The 21,244-nt window shown below is 44.1% G+C and overlaps 1 protein-coding gene across 1 annotated transcript; it reads right to left on the reverse strand.

Moving 5' to 3' along the window:
- Positions 1-13,924: 13,924 nt before the first annotated feature.
- Positions 13,925-16,919, reverse strand: LOC127344815 (protein FAR1-RELATED SEQUENCE 5). Its single transcript, XM_051371151.2, is given in 4 exon segments — positions 13,925-14,310; positions 14,384-16,050; positions 16,053-16,511; positions 16,683-16,919. Coding segments are annotated over 3 exon segments (2,280 nt in total). The 5' UTR covers positions 16,495-16,511; positions 16,683-16,919; the 3' UTR covers positions 13,925-14,139.
- Positions 16,920-21,244: the final 4,325 nt, after the last annotated feature.

Here is a 21,244-nt window from a genome sequence, read left to right on the forward strand (position 1 = left end):
CGCCGACGCCTGCTCTAGCCACTCCCGACCTCCTGCATCGAAGGGGTTGTTGGAGACCGCCAAGGGAATCTGGATGGCGGCGAGACGCGACGCTATGTGGTTCGTCCAAGGTGGGAGATGGAAAATAAAGCAACCGGTACCACGGTAGGTGTAGTAATATGGGTTCTGGTGGGAGGGTAAAACGGTCCAAATAAAAGCGTTGACGAAACTTTTTGGCAGAAACCCAAACGGACGAAACCACGGAAACGCTTCTCCCTTTATTATTAGGTATAGATAGACTAGGACAATACCCGTGCTTCGCTACGGAACAAACACGAGATACCTGAGTTGGGTCGCTGCCAACCCAATGCTATCACTTGTTCCTCGCTGCCGATTCCCCAATCCGTATCATTTTCATGGGTTGGGGTAAGAAACAACTTGTGACTTGTGTGTTGTGGCACGCTAATGCCTCAATCTTCCTCTCTCTTGGCAGCACTGATGTTGTCGTTCCTAATACGCGCCTCTACAGAACACAAAATTAAGTTTAACATGATTGTCAGGAAAATGGTGGCTGGTAAAAAAATCGGTAGAAGAATCTATTGGAGATACCTTTGGCAATTGTCCAAAACTTAATTTAGCATCTTCAGTTCTGACATGACAGATTTTTATCTAGTTGCATGCATTTTCACTGATATATAGTATTAACAAGTTATAAATCTTCAGTTTAACTTGCCAACCTTGATACATAAAGCAAAAGAACATTTTTGCAGGATTTTGGTGGACACTTATTATTAAGTTATGAGTGCGCCTTTTTAGCTACTACAAATGCTACTTTAGTTCATCTATTTTTTACATCAGATTCTATTTGAGAACTTCCTCTGTGATTTGCTAGCAACATGTTCAAAAAATAAGCAGTGGGCAAAGGCATGAAACAGCGATCACCGTTGCAAAATTTTGCCATGAAACAGTAAAAGAACTTGTGAACTCCCTACAGACGCCGAGCACCGGAGTTTCATGGATTGCTAGGCGACACGAGGTGGACTCCGAGACGGCGCATCTCAATAAAGATTATACTTCACATGTTCTAATAAGCTGAGCTTTATTTTACCATTGATACATAAAAATAAAAATAAAAGCATTATAAAATCTTCTAGGCATATCAACAAATAGTGTTGTGTGCACAATACATAACATTTTTTTTCTATATTTTGTAAAATCATGGACATTAGACATCACATCATTTTTTTGCCACAAAACAAAACCAATATTCGGATCCAAAATCTTTATATGCTGAGAGAAAGACCAACATCAGCATCAGCCGGTCGTGAGATTGGAGCACCATTGCAGCGTGAGAGAAATAGAGAGGAGGAGGAGCAACAGCAAACGCGAGCGAGAGGTCAGAATTCAGGCTGCGCGCGTGGCTCCGGATGAGCGTGCGACACTGGCCGGACGCCACATGATAGAGCTGTGTCTCTAACAAACGTTGGGCAGGGCCGCACGCCGTGCTGCTCCGCGTCCTCTCTCCGTCCCCATCGTCGAGCTCGTCTGCCTCCCCGCCTCCTGCATGTCCTGCGCGCACGCCGTCCTCGCCACGAGCTCCTCCCCGCCTTCTGCTCTGCCCGCCTCATCCCTGTCGTTTACTACGCGCGCGCCTGGGCGGAGCATCCCCGCTGGTGCTCGTCTCCCTGGCCTAGCCACTGCCTGTAGCCCTGTGCCAGGAGGGTGCCTTCCGCCCTTCCTATAGGAGGCGGGATGAAAAAATCCAGGTCGCGGGATCCTGCCACCGACACGCCGTAGAGCAGCGGCGCTCTCCGGCGCGTGGTGGTGCGTGGTGCCGTGGCCCCGGACGGCGCTTGGGTCAGGCAGGAGAGGATTTGGGGTTGCATCTTTGTCCGTCAAAGAACACAGCTCGGTCTCTCGGTGAGGAAGAAAAACAAGCCGACGAACCGGTACGGTGGCATAGGTGTGTTGTATGTATTTTGGTGGAAGGGTAAATCGGTCTAAAAAAAAGTTGTTGATGAAAATTTTGGCAGAAATCGCACGGACCAAACCAAGGAAACGTTAGCTCCTTTATTATTAGGTATAGATATGGGCTACATCAAGTATACGTATACAAGACAGGTATATGCTGCGTATATACAGTCTAACAAGCCAACCCTGCTACAAACGTCTGTCCGTGCTGCTACAGAAGGTCGCTGGCTCTGCTACAAACAACCGTCCGCTACGAGCGCCGGCCGCCGCTGCTGCCGCAAGTCGGTCGTTGATGACGGCTTGCTGCAAGCTGCGTCTGCCACTGCTACAAACTTGGGCTGCAGCTGCTACAAGCGCCGCTGCAAAGGTCGAGCGAAGGTCGCCGCTGCTGTAAACTGCGGCCGTCGGTGCTACAAACTGTGGCCGCTGGTGCTACAACGGAGGTCATATGACCACGGCTGCCAGCGGCCATGGCGGAAGCTGCGAGCGATGATGGTGGTGCTGCGGCAGGTGACGGCGATCTAGGAGCGCGGGGCGATGGTGCTGCTGTGCGGAGCGTCACCGGCAACGTCTAGCCGTGTCGTTGCTGCGAGGCACTCCATCTGCAACCTGCTGCAAAGGAATGGAGCGGTGCTGTGCAAGGTGGAGCGGCAACGGCGGTAGTTTCCTCCCGCGCGAGTCGTCTGCTGCGAGCGGCCATCGATACCGCCCTCGCCGGAGTTGGACGACGGTCAGGGAAGCGGGAGCCAAGACGTGAAGCAACAGCGCCATGGGCCCATCACCACAGGGGCGTGTGTGTGAACACGGTCGTGGGGAATTTTTCGTCCAGATGGAGAGGCGCCGCGCTGAGTCAACGAGCGATCCGAGCCATACATATGTAAAATCCAACGGCCGCAGACCCGGGGGATCGGGGATTTGATCCCCCGGGGGACGCTCAGCGTTGCCCTTTAATTTTTCCACGCAGCATATCTCGATATTAATATTTAATTTTGCCATGCAGCACATCTCAATTTTGGCTAGATTTAATCTTGCGGGATGGCTTGTCGACCGCCCGCTTGCACCCCTACCTAGCAGTCATCATGGGAGTTGGATTTTTTCGATAAAGAGAATATATTAATATTGAAGGATACCAATTACACCCAGCCTCTGCAACAACGCAATCACTAGTGGAGAAGAGGCCTTTCGTCCCAAGCTCCTGGGAGCAAATGTCCCTATTTTGAACCAAACCGGGACCAATGGGGGGCATTGGCCCCGGTTCATTGTGCGTTTTTGGATTTTTTTTGGCTCCCCACGCACCTCCACACACCCCCCTGGATCGTCTTTTTTAACACTGTAAATTATAAAAGAAAATGATAGAAAATTTTAAAAATAAAATATTTTCAGATTCTTGTATGTTATGCAACCTACTATTAGGGAAAATTAAAAAATTTGAATTTTCACTTTATTTTGCAAAAAAGGTTTGAAAAATGGTAAAACCGCATTAACTTTTTCATACAACGTCGAAAAAAAAGTTTAATATATCAAAATGATCGTGGGAAAAAGTTACATCTGAATTCACCGGGGTTTACCCGGTTAGCCAATTTTTAGATTCTCAAAATTTAAAATGAAACTATGAAAGCAGGAAGATTTTAGTTTTTGCCAAAAATTCAGGATTTTTTTTTATTTTTAAATTAATAATTTCATCATGCATAAAGATTACTATTACTTAACCATAAAGTTAGACAATTTTTTAGATTTTCGAATATTCAAAGTTTGGCAAAAAAATTATTAAAAATTTTAATATTAAAGAACAATTATAATACAAATTAAAAAAATTAATATTTATAAAAAAATAAAATTGTACTCCCTCCGTTTCTTTCTATAGTGCCTATAGATTTTTGGCACGAAAATTAGTGCAAGAGTATTTTTTACACAAGACTCCCTCGCTGAAAGATTTGAGATCACACTAAGATTAGGGAAATCGATAACTTCCTAACTTACCATAACAAATCCCACAAATCTGTCTGATTGACTCTCCATATATGTGCAGCCAGGTTTAATTAAGGAAAGAAAAATATTACTTCCTAAATCTAAGCAATTCTTGGGGCCATGCAGTAGGAATCTCAATTAATTGTTTCCTATTTTGTATGATTTTTTGCATGCATGTCGTGTGGGAGTTGACCGGTGGAGGGGAGTAACTGAAAAAAGGCCAAGCTACAACCTTATATTGTGAAACAAATGCCAAAAATCTATAGTCACTACAGAAAGGAACGGAGGGAGTAATACAATTATCACAACATGTTATTACCCTATTAGTTTTGTTTATTAAAATAATTATTTGGAATTCAAGCAATAAATAAGTGTGACATCGACCAACATGTTAATATGATTGATATGATACTAGTATCACAACATGTGCGCGAAACACTTGGAAGTGGGACGGGAAAGGAACTTGGAAGTTAAGCGTGCTAATGCTGGAGTAGTGGGAGGAGGATGACCGAGCGGAAAGTTAGACCACGGGTAAGTAATTTGACTAGATATTAAGCATAGTTAGAGATTAAGTGTAGTTAGAGACTAAACTAGTTAAATAATTGAAATACTAGAAATTTTGAAAAAAATTAGGAAAAAAAGAGCGAAAAATAATTGGGCATAACCAAATGGATTTAAAAAATAATGAAATAACCTTTAGTCCCGGTTCGTGTTACAAACCGGGACTAAAGGTCATTTCCTCGACGCGCGCCAGCAACCCACGTGGCGGGACCTTTAGTCCCGGTTTTTTTTACAACCGGGACTAAAGGGGAGGGCCTTTAGTCCCGGATGGTTGGTACCGGTTTCAAAACCGGGATAAAAGGCCCTTACCAACCGGGATTACAGGCCCTTTTTCTACTAGTGAATGCCCTAAAATATTACGAATGCACAGAGCCAAAAAAGAGAAAGAGAAAACTAAGAAATAAAAGTCCCGCTACAGCATCACAACCCTTGCAACAGTAATACAACCACCACCAAGACAACATCTGAAACTCAGACTCTTCAAAAGCGACACGTCCAAGAAGGGAACAGTGCACCAGCGTCGCCGTCGCCCGATCAAAGATCTTAGGTTTTCATCCTGAAGATAGTCTCCGCTCTCAAAACAAAGCCTTCAACAAGGACATTGCCAGGCACAACCAGTTAAGGCCAGACCTTTTTCACCCTGAAAGGTAAGACTCCGAACTTCACATGTGATGCCGCCCCCACTTCCATACCACTGTTGCTAAGTCTGGAACACCAAGTAAGCCCCTCAACAGCGCAAAGACTTGAACCTCCATTAGGTTGTCCTCCAATCCAGCCTTCATGATATTTTCTTCTCCTGACTTCACCATGGATCAGCTGTCACTTGGTGTCAACACAGAAAAGAGCTTCGCGCCGCTTCCTCCAGACCAATCGGTCGGAATAAAAGCATGGGTGCGCACGACCGAATACCACCGATCCAGCAAACTCCAGGCAATAAAAGCACTATTACACTTGCCGGCGGTGCCTTCCGAAACTCAACACACCAGCCAAATCGCGAATCCAGGCTTCCGGTAGGTCTTCCTCTTCACGCAAGAGAGGCCCTAGGACCGCCGCCTTTATTCAGGTCGGACCCCCACGTCGGCGACCATCCCGGGCTGGCCACTCCAACCCTCCATCGGTGACATCAGCCGTCGCCGGCTTCCAAGCTTCTCCATCTCGCCGCCGGAACGCGGTGATAGATTGATAGATCCACCACCACCAACCGCAGGCTGACCCTCTCCGACGAAAAAGAGGGCCACCTCCACCGTCGAACCCAAGGCTGCTGCCCCGGGCGACCTCGTGTCGCAGGAGAAGAATCCCGAGATCGCCTCCACTCACCGACGAGAGGCGGGGGGGGGGGGGGGGGGGGGCTTGCGCGGACCATGGCCTGGCCGCCGCCCACCACCAGCCCCTGCCGGCGTGCTGCGGGGGAGAGCCGACGGGAGGTGGGGGTCCGCAGCGCAGAATGCCGCCACCGCCCATCACCATCCGCGTTGGCCGGTCCGCTGTATGCTTCGAGAAAGAGAGATCCCGTCCGCCGTCCACCACGCATGAACGAGGAAGGGCCCCCGCCGCCGCCACGCCCGCGGGTCTTTGCCCCGGCGGCGCTACGGGCAGCGGTTAGGGTTCGGAGGGGTGGGGTGCGGGAGAGGGCACACTGTACCACTCGTCGTTGATGACGTCGAACCGCCGGCGAGTTGAAACAGCCGTAGTTCCTGCTGAGAGCTGGCGCTGAACTTTATACTCAGAACTGCTTATACCGCAGGTGTTACATCGAATAGAAGTAGCAGGAGATGGACGTCGTCGACTGACTCAGAGCATGGTGGCGTCGTCCAGAAAGCACGACTTTGTGAGCTTGTCGGGCTACTAGTTCTTTCATATTTTAGTTCAGTAACCGACCCTTGCTATCCAGTTAGTGGGGTGTATATTAGGCTGGTCATAGTGGGTAGTATTATATATTAGTATCATGCATATGATATTTTTATATGATACTATATCTATAGTGGATACTAGCTCCATACCGGATTAATGGGCAATTACGTACTTCGAGAAACAAGTTCGACTACTAATTTGGTCAATAAAATATAAGATATATATCACAAAAATTATATTATTGAAAATATTTTTCGAATACGAATCCAACAGTATAATTTTTGTGGCATATACCTCATATTTTGTTGATCAAATTTATAGTTAAACTTGTTTCTCGAAATGTGTAATTGCCCATTAATCCGGTATGGAGGTAGGAGTAGTATCATGGAGTGGTATCATAATCTTGTTATATTTAATGATTTGTAGCATCTCAATGCAAAATTGTGGACAAGATTTATTTAGTGTTAACTTTTTCTCATGATGTGCGCTATGATAAAGTATCCACATATGTTACTCTAGTCTCCTCTCACCTCTTTAATTAGCCGCCACATCAACATTTTGGTGGGACCAATAGCAATATGGCTAGCCTTAACATCTGTGACCAATTTGTTCTGATCCGCACAAACTCCAGTCATTAAAGAGAGTTAAGTGCCTGTTAGCAACGACATGTGTTTCTGAACTAGTGCACATGATATATACCTGAGTGTTTGTTCTAAATAAACAGCTACTCTGCAGTATGCAGTTGGTATAACTGTCTTGGCGCAATTTTTCTTGATCTGATTAGCTAGCTATAGCTGGTGTGTACGCGTATATACGTGCTGATTTTTCCTTGGTCTCGTTCCAAGTCGGAACAAAGAATTGAAATACATCATCAAGTCTCAAGTCATTTACGGATAGAATTTAGACGATATACGTCGCTGCTGATCTTATTGGGCGCTTAGCTAATTAAAAGGTACGAGGAAATCTAAGTATTTGGTTGTAGAAGAAGCAGACTAACGTGTTGAACTGCTGGGTACCTGATTGACTTGTAAGAAATACTTCTATTTAGTTATCTCTGCATTAGCCCCAGAGATGAGACTTACGAGAGGTCAACGCAAAAGGGACGACAGACACAGATAGCTCAAAGTTCTGCCCCTTCTCTGCCTTTTCTTATTCGCGCCATAGTACCAACAATTAGATAACTACTAGAAGGACCTAGCGCGCTTTGCCGCACCCGCCTTCCGCTCCATGCATCTTTTTAAAGAATATGATATATGTACAGTATGTTTATTTTTACGAAAATTATAAATGAATTTATAGCCTTGAAATAACAGAATTAATAGATAATTCTAGTGAGCAAAATTATAAATGAATTTATAGCCTTGAAATAAAACAGAATTTCATTTTTACGAAACAATTTGTGATCCTCACTGACTTCTCATTCCCAGCCATCAAAAATTCGGAAATTGGGCTCAGAAATTTCAGAGATGACATGAAAGGGCACACTCACGTGCAATATATCTTAAGATAAACAATATGGATGTTTCACCAGGTAATCCGTTGAACTGAAGCAAATTATCTGCAAGGAGTAGAAAAATATAGTTAGTAAACAATCCACGGACCAATAGGGCAAACAACCATATATATAACCTCTATAAGAAAATACCAACTTCAGTAGATTTTTTCACGTCATAGCTACTGATCATCTGTCACCTCTTTCCTTATATACCCAGCAAGAATTCAGAATATACCATACTCCAAAATTTCAGAGACCATTTGCATTGTATTCTTCAGTCCGGTCGTTGCTTCTACTTAGCCTAACCGCACCATTCAAGTAACCATCAAACAAAAACAATCAAATGCAAGCTTTCTGTTCGCGTCACGTATTCTGCAAGACTGCTCAACTGATGAACTTGTTATGTATTTCTGGAATCTGACACGACAATAAGAACTTATTGTTCCTTAAGCTAGAATACACGCGTGAAAATTAAGACAAATTTCAGAATATGAATAACGATAGGTAGGGAGAATGACCCAAGGAGCTTGGTTGCAGCAACACCAATGAGAGAGCCTGGTTGTGGCAACACCAATGAGAGGCGTCGGTGCTATGCTGGGGCTCTGATTGCAGAAATCAGGTATCTGTAGCTATCGCACCCGTGGTAAAGGTAAGGCGCCTAGGTCATATCGAGCAGGCCGAAACAAAGCTGAGTTGGTGGCAGGGACTATTGGAACCGGCTGATATTAGGCAATGGTCAAGTAAAACAGAATGATGTGTGGATAGAACTGCCCCAGTTTAGCAATGTAAAACATATATCTTTGACATTTGGCAATGCTTAGGTACAATCAAAGGATATGTATTGTCATAAAACCAAGAACCAATTTAACAATGAACAGAAACACAGTAACCGATCCTTCACTTCAAGGCATTCTATTTCCTTCTAACGATGCAGGCCATACACTTCATCATATGTTGCACAAAGAACACAAACATTATTTTCTTAATGGATCTTTCCACAGTGCACCCTTTCCACCATATAACTAAGAAAATTGTTTCATGCCTCATTAACGGATAACCCCTAATCTAAATCAATTTCAGATATAACTCAAGATGTAAATAAAATCTTCGTAGTACATGTTTTGTTCACAGGTTTTGGTGCATAAATAAAGTGGTCAATAAAAAAACTATTTTCAATGCAATATCCAATGCAAAGGAATATGAACAATTGATTTTCATGCAGAGTTATTCCTCTCGGTTCTCAAGTGATGGCAGTGCAAACCCATTCTCTGTGTGTCACTGCACTGCTATCATGCTTCAAGCGAGGGGGTTAGGATGAGAGTTGTGTATAGAAGATCTTGCAGAGTCTGCGAGCACATCTGATTCCCTGTAGGAACCACTCCACAATGAAACAAGATCGTAGGTATGCATGGAAGGAAAAAAAAGATCCTAATCTCGAGAACCTGAAAATACAATGTCCACTTCACATTCTGCAAGCATTTAATTGTCGATCCAAATCCAAGCATGGCCATTTGATGATTCATTTTTAGTTATTATCTTTCAGCTCAACAACATGTTTTACATTTTACGTAAGAATGATGCCTTTGGTATTTCTTACAGGTATCAAGATTAAAAAGAAATGATGCATCACATTCATGTCCAATAACTGAAAGTTTAAAACCTACAATGACCAAAAATCTTTGAGCAATCTTACACCCTAGATACAAAGAAAATCAAGCAAACATCAAATGAAGGACAGATTGTTTACAGGAATGGTGAATCCAAAATGAACAGGACCCCAAAATTGGGGAAAGAAACACACCGGTCTTGACCAGGGACGAAGCTACGAAAAAATGTTAACGGGGTCATGTCTATATTCTCACTATTTTCACTGAGGTCATGTTCTATAAATAATCATTAGCTATTGCTAATTAGTGAAGACTTTTGTGTTTTCCATGGGTGTCAGTTGACACCAGCCCTATGAAGCAGCTCCGTCCCTGGTCTTGACCTACTTAGAATCGATGTCCACGGTCCCACAGGTATATATAGAACACACGAACTGCGCTAGCACCGCCTCCACCTCATCAGAACTCATGGATGGCACAAGGCACTGTGTAGCTTGCTGTGCCGCTTTTTCTAACAGTGTTGTGGGTGTATCGATAATTTTCTTGAGAAAATAAGTACTCCCTCTAGTTCAAACTAATTTTCCAAAAATAGATGTAGCGTACACACTAAAACATGTCTAGATACATCCATTTTTGGGCAAGTATTTTGAACCAGAGGGAGTAACAATAGTTGCAACTTGCAAGCCTATGATCGATCAGAACAGAGAACGAAGAAAATCACCTCCAATCCATAAGTTTCCTTCTTGTCATGTAGAATGGCACCAGCTTCTCTAGCTGAAATAAGTCACCTCCAATCCTTAAGTTTCCTTCTTGTCATGTAGAACGGTACCAGCTTCTCTAGCTGAAAGAAAATCAATGTCAATCAGCCTATAATATCTCTGACTATTTACAAATTAAAATTCTTTTCCAAGTGACATCCTAATAAATAAGCAAAGCAATGTAGCAGCATGATAATTCATGCATTTTATCGGTGCATGCACTACAGTACGTGCCACACGCTCTTGCCATCTCTCCCACTTTATAATCACATCTTATTACTTTTAATTGCACATAGTCATGTCCCTCAAATCAGATACACCACACAATGTGATGGAATTCAAGACCGCTGCATAAATCTCTCCTCAAAATCTACCATATATCTCTCTTACAACAGAATAAAACTTTGCTTAGGTGTGAATTTCAGTCAGCACCTAGTAAAAAACCCAGAGTACGCAAACCTGAGAACACAACATCATATAATTAACTCCTACAGGAACCGAAATGACATTGATAAGTGTGGGAAGAACATCATGGATAGAGATCCAGTAGTAAAGAAAGGAATTAAAATGATACGGTCAATTAGTACATTTTGAACTATTAATCACCAGATGTAGTGCCCATGCCCATTGCACAATCCACGAAGCAGATCCAAGAAAAACAATTTGGAATTTTGGAAAAAAATACCAATGGAATCCCCTAAGATAACAAAAATTAATTTATGGTGATGATAGACTTAGTCAATTATATAATCTAAAAAATAATCAGGATACTCTTCGAGAGGATGGAAGAAAGCAAGCAGCACCTCTCTTTCAGGAAGAAGAGAAACGATTAGGTTTTGCTCATGGCAAGACCATAATCTTGCTCTTTAGCCAAAAGGGAAAGCTGATGCCTGAGTCACGTAGTTGATTCGTGGTGGCTGAGGTTGGGAGAGGTTGCTGTGCATGCTAGAACACGAAACATGGGAGGTCCACATCAAGAAGCGCATGGCCGAATGTGCGGGAGGACTCGGCATCGATCAGGAGAGCATAAACAGGATCAGATTGTCTGCACTCGGTTGGGGTTATATAATGCAGTGCACACGTTTAGTTTTGGTGAACCTACTGAGCATCTATACTTTCAATCAAATTAGACGAAATTAATTATCCTCGTGATGCTGCATTGCTACAGATATGAATTTAAACATTGGACAGAGCAAATCATCCAATTTGTATGCACAATCCATCCACAAAAATTATTCAGGTCCATCTATCCAACCATTGGCACCCTATTCGTTCTTGCTCATGGTTATTACCATTAAAAATAAAAATGGGGAAGGAGAGAAGGAAGAGGAGACCATACCTCCGGCCGGTGCGACCTGTAGCCGGGGCGGATGCCGGCAACAGAAGATCGGGGAGGAAGCGACCAGCAGCAGCTCACAGAGAAAATCGGCCTGCAGATCCAGATGTCATCCAAGAGAGTAGTCCAAGGCGGCTCGAAGCTTCAAACAGGACGGGCCGTCGCGTCCGTGAGCTCCGCGGCGGCGCTGCCAAGCTCGCCGACGACCAGCAGGTCAGGCATAACGTACGGGGCATTGGGGTGGAGGGGAGGGGAGGGGGAGGAGAGGCAGGCGGTAGGAGACCCGGCGGCGAGAGGCGAGTCTTTCGGGAAACTGAGAAAGGTTGAGGGGAGGGAGTAGGGGACAGGGGAGGGAACCGCCTTGAGCGGCAGCTGCACCGTCATGCACAAGACACAGGCAGGTAGGACCAACCAAGCGCCATGTCACGAGCAAGGAGAGGGCCTCGGAACCCTGGGAGCTTACAGCTCTTTAAGGATTCGTCCGAGAAACATGGCGGATTTGAACCTTACACTGCAGGAGTTACATAGAAGTAGGAAAATGATTGGTATCCCCCGGAGGATCACGCGCTGCGCAACCTCCGGGTTGCTGGCCGTTCGATCCAATCCATCGTGGGGAAGAAAACTGCTAGGGACAAGTCCACGTGCGTGGGCCCCACGTTGCTTTCCCTTCCTTTCTTTACTTCTTCTTCTACCTACAGCCTTCCGGTTCTACTTTTGTACTAGAGAGACCGCCGCCTACCGCCGCGTCGCCGTCACCGGCCGCCTGCCCCGCAGCTTTCGTCGCCGGCCGCCTACCGACGCGCCGCCGTCGCCGGCCGCCTCCCCCGCAGCTTCCGCGTCGTAGTCCTCCCGCAGAGATCCGTCTCCCATGCGCGGCCGCCGCCTCCCTCGACCTCCTCCTCCTGCAGCTTCCTCACCCTCGTCGCCGGGCGCCTTCTCCGCCGACCTCCTCCTCCTCCCGCAGCTGCCCCACTCTCGCCGTCGGGCGCCTCCTCTGCTGACCTCCTCCTACTGCCGCCACCCCGTCCTCGTCGCCGGCCGCCTGCCCGCAATCGCCCCGCATCCTCGTCGGCGTCCACACCGTGCTCCAACAAAGGAGCTGCCTGGAAGAGCAAGGTGGCGATGGCCATGGCTGCCGGCGGGCAGGATACCAATTAGGACGCCAATTAGCCTAATTTTCATTGATGATGACATTCATCTCTTTTTTCCTTTTCATGTGATGCTGCGTACGAAGACTGGCGGTGCTACCCTAGGTCGACGACAGTGCTACTATAGGTTGGCGATGATGCTACATTGGTCAATGGTGTGGAGTGCTGCAAACGACACACGGCGATGCTACCAACCGTGGTCGGGGTTGCTTCCAATGGTTTTATATGTTGCTACATGCAGGATTGTGTTTTGGGGATTTTTGCCGCCATATGTTTAGTGGATTTGCAACATAGGAATTAATTTTTTGCTACTTTGTTTTGCGATGTTGCTACAATTGCAAAATATTTTTGCTACGAGGTCTCCAGCGAGGTTTTTGTTGAGTCTCCGGCGAGGTCTATGGCGAGTTCCCCATTGATGTATCCAACGCTAACCATTTTTGCTACAATAGCATTTTTTTTTGCTACGAGCTCTCCGGCGAGGTCTCCGGCGAGACTCCGGCGAGTTTAGACATTTTATTTTATTTCATGGGCGAACCGTTTTTTGCTACATGAAGTTGCTGCCGGGGTTGATTTTTTGCTGCCGGAGGTGGTTTTTTGCTACATGTAGATCTGACCGTCCAGATGGTTGATCCGACGGCTGGGGACCCGGGGGCTGGGGAATCAGATCCCCCGGGGGACGCCCAGCACTTTCCATAGAAGTACTAGTAGAAGATGAACGAGAAATAGAAATATGCCCGCAGGAATTTCCATGAAGTGCACTCTTCTGGTAGGACTCAGCTTCAGTGACTTTGTGCTCAAAAGTCCACCGGTGACTTTCCTTCAATCTCAGCCATCCAAGGCACATCTGACACACAGAAACAGATCCAACTAAAAATCACACAGATACTTAGCTGAATTCAGACTAAAACAAGGTTTATTCATAAAAGTTTGTTCAAATCCGACGAAACTTTCCCAGAATGCAAAACTAAACATATACGATTTATTGGATTTTTTCAATTTTTTCTGGGCAGTTCGAATTTCAAGTTTAAAATGTAGTCATGAAACTTAAAATGAGGTTTATTCACAAACCGTATGTCCGAATCCGACGAAATTTTCCCAGATTGCAAAGCGAAACATATAAGATTTAATGGAATTTTTTCAAATTATTCTGGGCAGTTTAAATTTTCAGCAATTTAGCAAGATTTGAGCAGTGTTTTTGCAACACAATGGAAGTTTACATTAACAACTTAAAATTAAATGAAGAAGAAACATAGTGGAAGTTCAGATCATTTCCAAGCTTTTAACAATGGAAGTGTTCAAATTCTATAGCAACAAGTGCCACTAAACGAAAGACTATAGTTAGTCCCCAGTATACATTTAGGCCTCACCACTTGTACACTTCGGCCTCAAAAGACTATGATAAACCCCCAAAATACATCAAAAGCAGTACTGGTAGCTCCCAAAGTACCATGTAACCAACATCTAGATATTAGAACATATTTTCACCATAAAAACTATCATCATCACAAGTAGAAGCTGTGAGGAGTTTGGTAAAACTGAAGTTGAGATTGTAGTTTTCCTCCTCCAGATTGGCTTCTTCCTTGTGGCCACCAGCCTCCACCTCAACTTGAGGTTGTATATCATCGTTTTTCTTTTGTTGCTGCCAATGAAAGTTTAGCTAATTAGTTTATGAGAATAACGCGAATTTTTGTTATATCGAGATTGGAACATACCTTTGCTGCTTTTTTGGTTGAGATGGCAGGTTTAGGTGCCTTGCGTTTTCCCTTGCGCATCTTATCAAGCCAAGATTTCTTTCTCCTCAAACTTTTGGGTTGAACTTCTTTTTTCTTCAGTTGCGCAGCTCTAAGCAAGTCATCTATTTGTTGCACATTTGGGTCAGCATTTTCTTGGTCATTACTTGCTTCTTCCATAGAACTAGCAGATGCATTGAGTTTTTCTTCCAACTTTGGACCAACAGTGTCAAGCGCATTTTCTAATAACATACAACATTCCGCAGAGTTGGCCACTTTATGTGCCATTGTATGAAATTTATGAGATAGTTCCTTGTACCGAAGCATAGCTTCAAGTTTTGGATTTTCTACCACATTCCTTCCATGCTTGTCCAATATATTTCCTTTACGTGCTTCTCTAGTCCATCTCTTAATGACATAATGTGTTGGCAATGTTTTTATGTTCATCAAGTCCAGAACTTTCAGTCCATGTCCACACAATATTCCCGTCCTTTCAAACATTCGACAAGAACATGTTACTGTTTTGTTTAGATGATCACCCAGAACTATGCGCTCATCCTCATAAGTTAAATCACCGTGTAAACGAGCAATAGCAACAACATATTTGTCTACATCCAATACTTTAGCACATGCAGCTATGGATCTTTCATACTCACTTTGGAAAGCTTCAAAAATAATTGGAGTGAATACTTCACTTGCTTGTACCAACATAGGGGTTCTCATCTTCATCATTGGTATATATTTCCTTGCTTCAAATTCAGATTGCAGCTCCTTGTTTCTTTTATCTTCCACTGTCCTTTCAAAATGCTTCAGAAATCTAACAATATGGAAATCAGATTTCAAATGGTTCTTTAATGAATTGTTGAAGCTCTCGCTTAGTTGTGTACTTCTCACTCCCAAAGTGAAGACATCTCTCATGAAACATTCAGCCCATTTTTCCTTGACCTTGTATATACTATTTAACCAAGTTTGCTTATGCACTTTACTCCTCATATTATCAAATGCTTCCTCAAATGCTGCCTTGTCCTCAAAGCCATACATACAAGCACCAAAGTCAGTGAGAATATGTGATTCTTTGTCTTCCTCTTTCTCATCACCAACTTTCTCTTCTCCCTCATCTTTCTCTTCACCCTTGATCGAAGATAGATGTTTGACAGCATTTTGCATTATGTGAAAGGTACAAAGGCCATGGTATGCTTGTGTGAAAACGGCATCTACAGAATTTCCCATAGCTGTATCTTGATCAGTGAAAATTGTTCTAGGTTGCCTTCCATTATGTGCAGCCAGAAAAGTGCGGAAGAGCCACTCAAATGAGGCATATGTTTCATCAAACATTAGTGCAGCACCAAAAATTGTAGTCTCCCTGAACTGATTGAGTCCAAGGAAAATACCAAATGGTCTATATTCCTTGTTTGTGCCAAAAGTGGTGTCAAATGTGACAATGTCACCAAAGTGTGCATAGTCTAGCATCATTTTAGCATCAGCCCAGAAAATATTTGCTATATGCTCCTCATAATCCAGCTGCAAAGCATATTGAAATGATGGGTTTTCAGCAATTTTATCATGAAAATACTTTAACATGCTGCCCGCCTGACCAAAGGCCAACTCTCGCTGCTTCTTGCTTTGCAAAAGATTTCTATGGTCACGGGATATGCAGCTTTAGGCATAATTCCAGAATCATCTGCAGCTTCAATTTCAAAGGCTTGAAATTCTGAAATCCTCCTTTGAGACACCATAAGGTGGCAGGTTTGTGGCAAGTAAAGGAGGTGATTGTGTTCAAGAACGACATCGGTGACTTCAAAATTTCCAGACAAGCGATCCAATTGAATGCACATCCGAGCATCACAATTAGTTCTTGTTTCAGGTCTGAAGCACTTCTGAATGGATTCTCTTTGTATGTTCTGCCTTTTACCTTCTTTGGCACAAACATATTTGCATGAGGTTATCACACCATCAATTTTGCTCTGATTGCTGTACCTCTTCCTCACTTCAAAGCCTACACGTCCTCCATATGCTGCCCAAAAAAGCCAAGCCTCCTCTCTACTTTTGAATATCATGCCAATTTGGGGCATCCCCTTATCAGATTGTGCCATTCGTCCTCCCAATTTCTCTGCATTGCCAACCCACATAAATCAATTCACAAAATTGCACAAATTCAACTAGTTTTACTACTGATTTACACCAACGAGACTTGCTTGTCTATTACATAAAACATGAAACAATCTCCTCGCCAAACTGTACCAAATTGACTGACGTACAGTACAGGTAAAATTAGGATTACCTCCGGCCGGCCGAAGAACGGCGACGCTCTTAGCGAAGCAGATGAGGGAGACTCGTCGATCTAGTAAGAGATGACGAAGAACCGGTTGAAGTCGCCACCGGCGGCGTGGACGGCGAGGACGCGGCGGAATCGCTGGTGACGATGGCGCAGCTGAAGCGCGGCAGAGGTGGCAAAATCCCGACCGAGGATGGCGCAGTGGAGGCGCAGCGGAGTCTCTCCGTCAGCAGCGTAAGCCGTCGCCTCGCCAAAACGCCATGTCCGCCCGCGCGTTTTTCAGTCTGGAAACGAGCAAGTACTATGTGGTCTGGTTGGTTTCTGCCTGGATCTGTTTCTGTGCGTCAGATGTGCCTTGGATGGCTGAGATTGAAAGAAAGTCACCGGTGGACTTTTGAGCACAAAGTCACTGAAGCTGAGTCCCTTCTGGTACGGAGGCGTTAACATGTATGGATGGACCAGAACAGGCGATAACCAAATGATGGAACAATCACCATTTTATTATTTTCCAAGTCCATGCGAACTCAATAATCCCAATTTACATCTGAGCTCATTATTAACTACAATACCAGCATACTATAGGGACATAAAAAGTTTACATATTCACAAAATCAAGCACTACAAAGTACATACTTATAACTACTAACATGCAGTAAATACCAGCATACCATTTCTTTTGCAATTCTTAACTACTTATAACTCCTGCTACCAGTGGAAAAGTATCCTTGTTCATGTCCATCCGAGAGAATTAATAATTTTCTTGCTCCTGGATTCACCTTTTAGAATTGTTTAGAGCCTTGCCTGACAAAATAAAATATCAGCATGTTAGATTTTGGCGCTGCCACACGCACAACATATGCATGTGAATATATAGTTCGTGTGCCTAGGTTGATTAGTTGCTTTGCTTTTTCGGCGGTGTGGCATGAATTGTCGACGCTTTAGCTTTAGCTGCTTCATACATGAGAAAGCAAGAAAACTTTAGAGAGATCGTTAATTATTTGGTCACGACAGTAGAAAGTGCAACAGAAATCTTTCAGACAACAGGGACAGAAAGGTAAGGCAGAAAGGTGGGACAGAAAGATGCAGCCATGCACTCGAATATCCAGTACCACAGTAGCTGCTCTTGGAGAAAAAGATATATAACAGTAAGCTTGGAGTGCTGGAGTGTACTCACCAGCAAAAGATGCTTCTTTATGTCCAGGCGCATGTGGAATCCCTGCACGGTAATATATCAATCTGTTGAACAGTTTCTCGAATCTATGGGATTAAGATGTAAGGTGATATATAAATATATAGTACGCACCAGGTTGAGGACCTTTAGTCCTGGCTGCAGAATTTTCCAGTTCACGTGCAGTCTTGGCACTCATGGCTGCACCACAATTCAATTGGTAAAAGAATGGGATTAAGATGTATTCTGGGCATCAGTCAAGACTCAACACTCAAGAATCATGATCAATCGAGACCGGTACGGACCATTACTAGCCGATGCATATTCTTCAGGACCTTGTGTTGCAACATTCGACCTACGGCTAACTGAACTAGTTTGCTGTTTTGGCACTGGCTTAGCACTGAGCCCTCCATAAATATGATAAAGATATTAATCAGTTAGACCAGCTAGCATGCACCATGCAGTATGCTATTATAATTATTGAAGGTTAACCAGCTGACCGGTCCCCTTGCCCTTGGACTGCATCTTCTTTCAAGTCGGAGAGGCCTTGTTCGTCTTGATCAAGTTTGAGTTGGAGAAGCCTTGTTCGTCTTGAGGAATTTTGAGTGGTTGATGGCCAAATGCTGCTTTTATAGCCCTAGCCATTGCGAAATCGTAGAAATTTCATCTAATTAATTAGGACATGACATCTCCTTAGAAAATACCATGTATTCTACCCTATTTACAAAACATATGTGTAGTACGTCCAAATGGATGACAAAGTCACCGAGTCTTCAATTTGACCCAGTTGGGGCAGAATTAAAATGGGACTTAGATCAAGAATTATTTCAAGTGTGCACATATGTTTGTTGTTTCTTTTCTTTCAACAATGCACCCTAGCTAGGTTTAGCACCATGAAGACGACGAGCAATAGAGAAAATATTCCACACCCTACGTCAAACGTATTTAGGTTTGACCGTAATTCTAGAAAAAATATAAATAATTTCATTAGCAAATCAACTTCATGATATCTCTCATGAAATATATTTTCATAGTTTATTCAGTGTGTATTAGAGATGTTGATATCTATTTACATAAACCATTGCAAACCTAGATACCTTCTATATATCTTAAGACAACAGAAACTGGCCTTGCGTCTAAATAGATGACGAGAGTAGTTTCCAAGAAAATGAAACTATGCAATCTGCTTGGTGTCTCCGACAGCAACCATGGCCAGCCTAGGATGGTCGTCGGCGTGGGGGCCTGACCTGAATAAAGGCGGCGGTCCTAGGGTCTCTCTTGGGCGAAGTTGAAGACCTGCCGGAGGCCTGCCCTTCATGATCTGGCCGGAGTGTTGAGTTCCGGAAGGCGCCGCCGGCGAATGTAACAGTGCTTCTATTGCCTGGAGTTTGCTGGATTGATGGTATTCGGTCGTGCGCGCCTATGCTTTTATTCCGACCGTTTGGTTTTGGAGGGTGCTGCGCGAAGCTCTTTTCTGTGTTGACACCAAGTGACAGCTGATCCATGGTGAAGTCAGAAGAAGAGAATATCATGAAGGCCGGATTTGGAGGACTAGCTAATGGAGGTTCAAGTCTTTGCGCTGTTGAGGGGTTTGCTTGGTGTTCCGGACTTCGCAACAGTGGTATGAAAGTGGGGGCGGCAACACATGTGAAGTTCGGGATCTTACCTTTCAGGGTGAAAACCTAAGGTCTGGCCTTAACTGGTTGTGTCTGGCAATGTTCTTGTTGAAGACATTGTTTTGAGAGCGGAGACCATCTTCAGGGTGTAAACCTAAGATCTTTGATCGGGCGACGACAGCGCTGGTGCACTGTTCCCTTCTTGGAGGCGTTGCTTTTGAAGAGTCTGAATTTCAGGTGTTGTCTCGGTGGTGGATGTATTACTGTTGCTAGGGCTGGGATACTGTAGCGGGACTTTTATTTCTTAGTTTTATTTTTCTCTTTTTTGGCTGTGTGCATCCGTAATGTTATTAGAACGTTGCTTTGTTGCAGCGGCTGGGTGTAATTGGTATCTTCTGATATTAATATATTCTCTTTATCGAAAAAAAGAAAATGAAACTGCCGTAACATATTGTTGCGATCCGGTAGCTAGCTTGTCCATGGTCCAAGCTGGCTAATTACGTGCGGCCCCTTCTCCTGAAAAAACAGCTCAGATATCTGTCTAAACTAGTGGAAACTGCACGAAATGTACTGACGGATCCACTGAAGGTACGTATGAACCTAATATCCTCATTTTGGAGAAAAAAATAAATGAACCTGATATTCCGGAATAAGTGTCTAATCCTGTGCAATTTCCTTGATCTTGTCATTCCAAATAGCACAAGTCTTCCAAGACAGATATAGTGTAACTACCAAGGGGCAATTTTTCTTGCTCTGACTAGCTGATCTGTATGTGTATGTATGTATGGTAGATTATTCCTGCGTCGTTCCAAGTTGGAATTAGTTTTTTAATAGATGACGTCAAATCAGTTACGTGTAGAATTTGGACGATATACGTCGTTGCTGATCATTTATTGGCACTTAGCAAATTAAGAAGTACAGAACGATCTTAGTACGTACGTTATTTTTAAACGGCATTGTACCTATTCGTTGAAAAAGAAGTCGTACATGTACCTGCTCCCGTATTGTCGATGGCGTCGAACGCCACCACCGTTGAACCTGAAACTGCAGGTGTTGCATAGAAGTCGCAGGATATGGACGAGGCATCCGCACGTCACCGCGTGTGGTCGGTGCAGCCTGAGTCAACAGGTAATTTCCGCCTTGTGTGCTGCTCTAACCTCAAATTGAAGTCCAATATGTTAACCAGTAGAGATGACCCTGGAGACGCTAGTGTGAATAGGAGAAGACTTGTCCATACCCCCTGTCGATGCCCATGGATGGATCGATCCGTGAGCTCACCTTATTTTGGCCTCTGACTCGAATGATAGTGCGATGAACCATGTTAGAGGTAGGTGCTATTAGCGGTTAATTATGTGTTAGGCCAGCAACCCATACTTATATTTATAGACGAGCCGGGTGGAGGGAATGCATCTGAACAACGGGAAAATGAAGCAGGAAGATATAGCACACACAGCTCGGAAGATATTTTTTTTTATAACAGGTGCTCGGAAGATATGAATAAGTACATCATACTTATTTCGAACGGCCTTTTATCTAGATATAGCAGGAAATTAATGTCTTTTATATATTCAAAAGATATTTCGAACGGCCTTTTATCTAGATTTGTCTCTGTTTTGCTCCTAATATTTCTCCATGGCTGTGGATTGATTGCTTCGGCTGCCTACGGTCCCACTCCCTTGCTCCCCTTTATTTTCTCTAATAAATCCTGGATAGCAACTATGGTTATTCCCCTGTTTGATGCTGCTTTGGGGGTTGGGTTGCTGTCTACCGCTGCTTGTTTTCTC

Source organism: Lolium perenne, chromosome 1 (genome assembly GCF_019359855.2).
Source record: "Lolium perenne isolate Kyuss_39 chromosome 1, Kyuss_2.0, whole genome shotgun sequence".
NCBI classification, from domain to species: domain Eukaryota; kingdom Viridiplantae; phylum Streptophyta; class Magnoliopsida; order Poales; family Poaceae; genus Lolium; species Lolium perenne.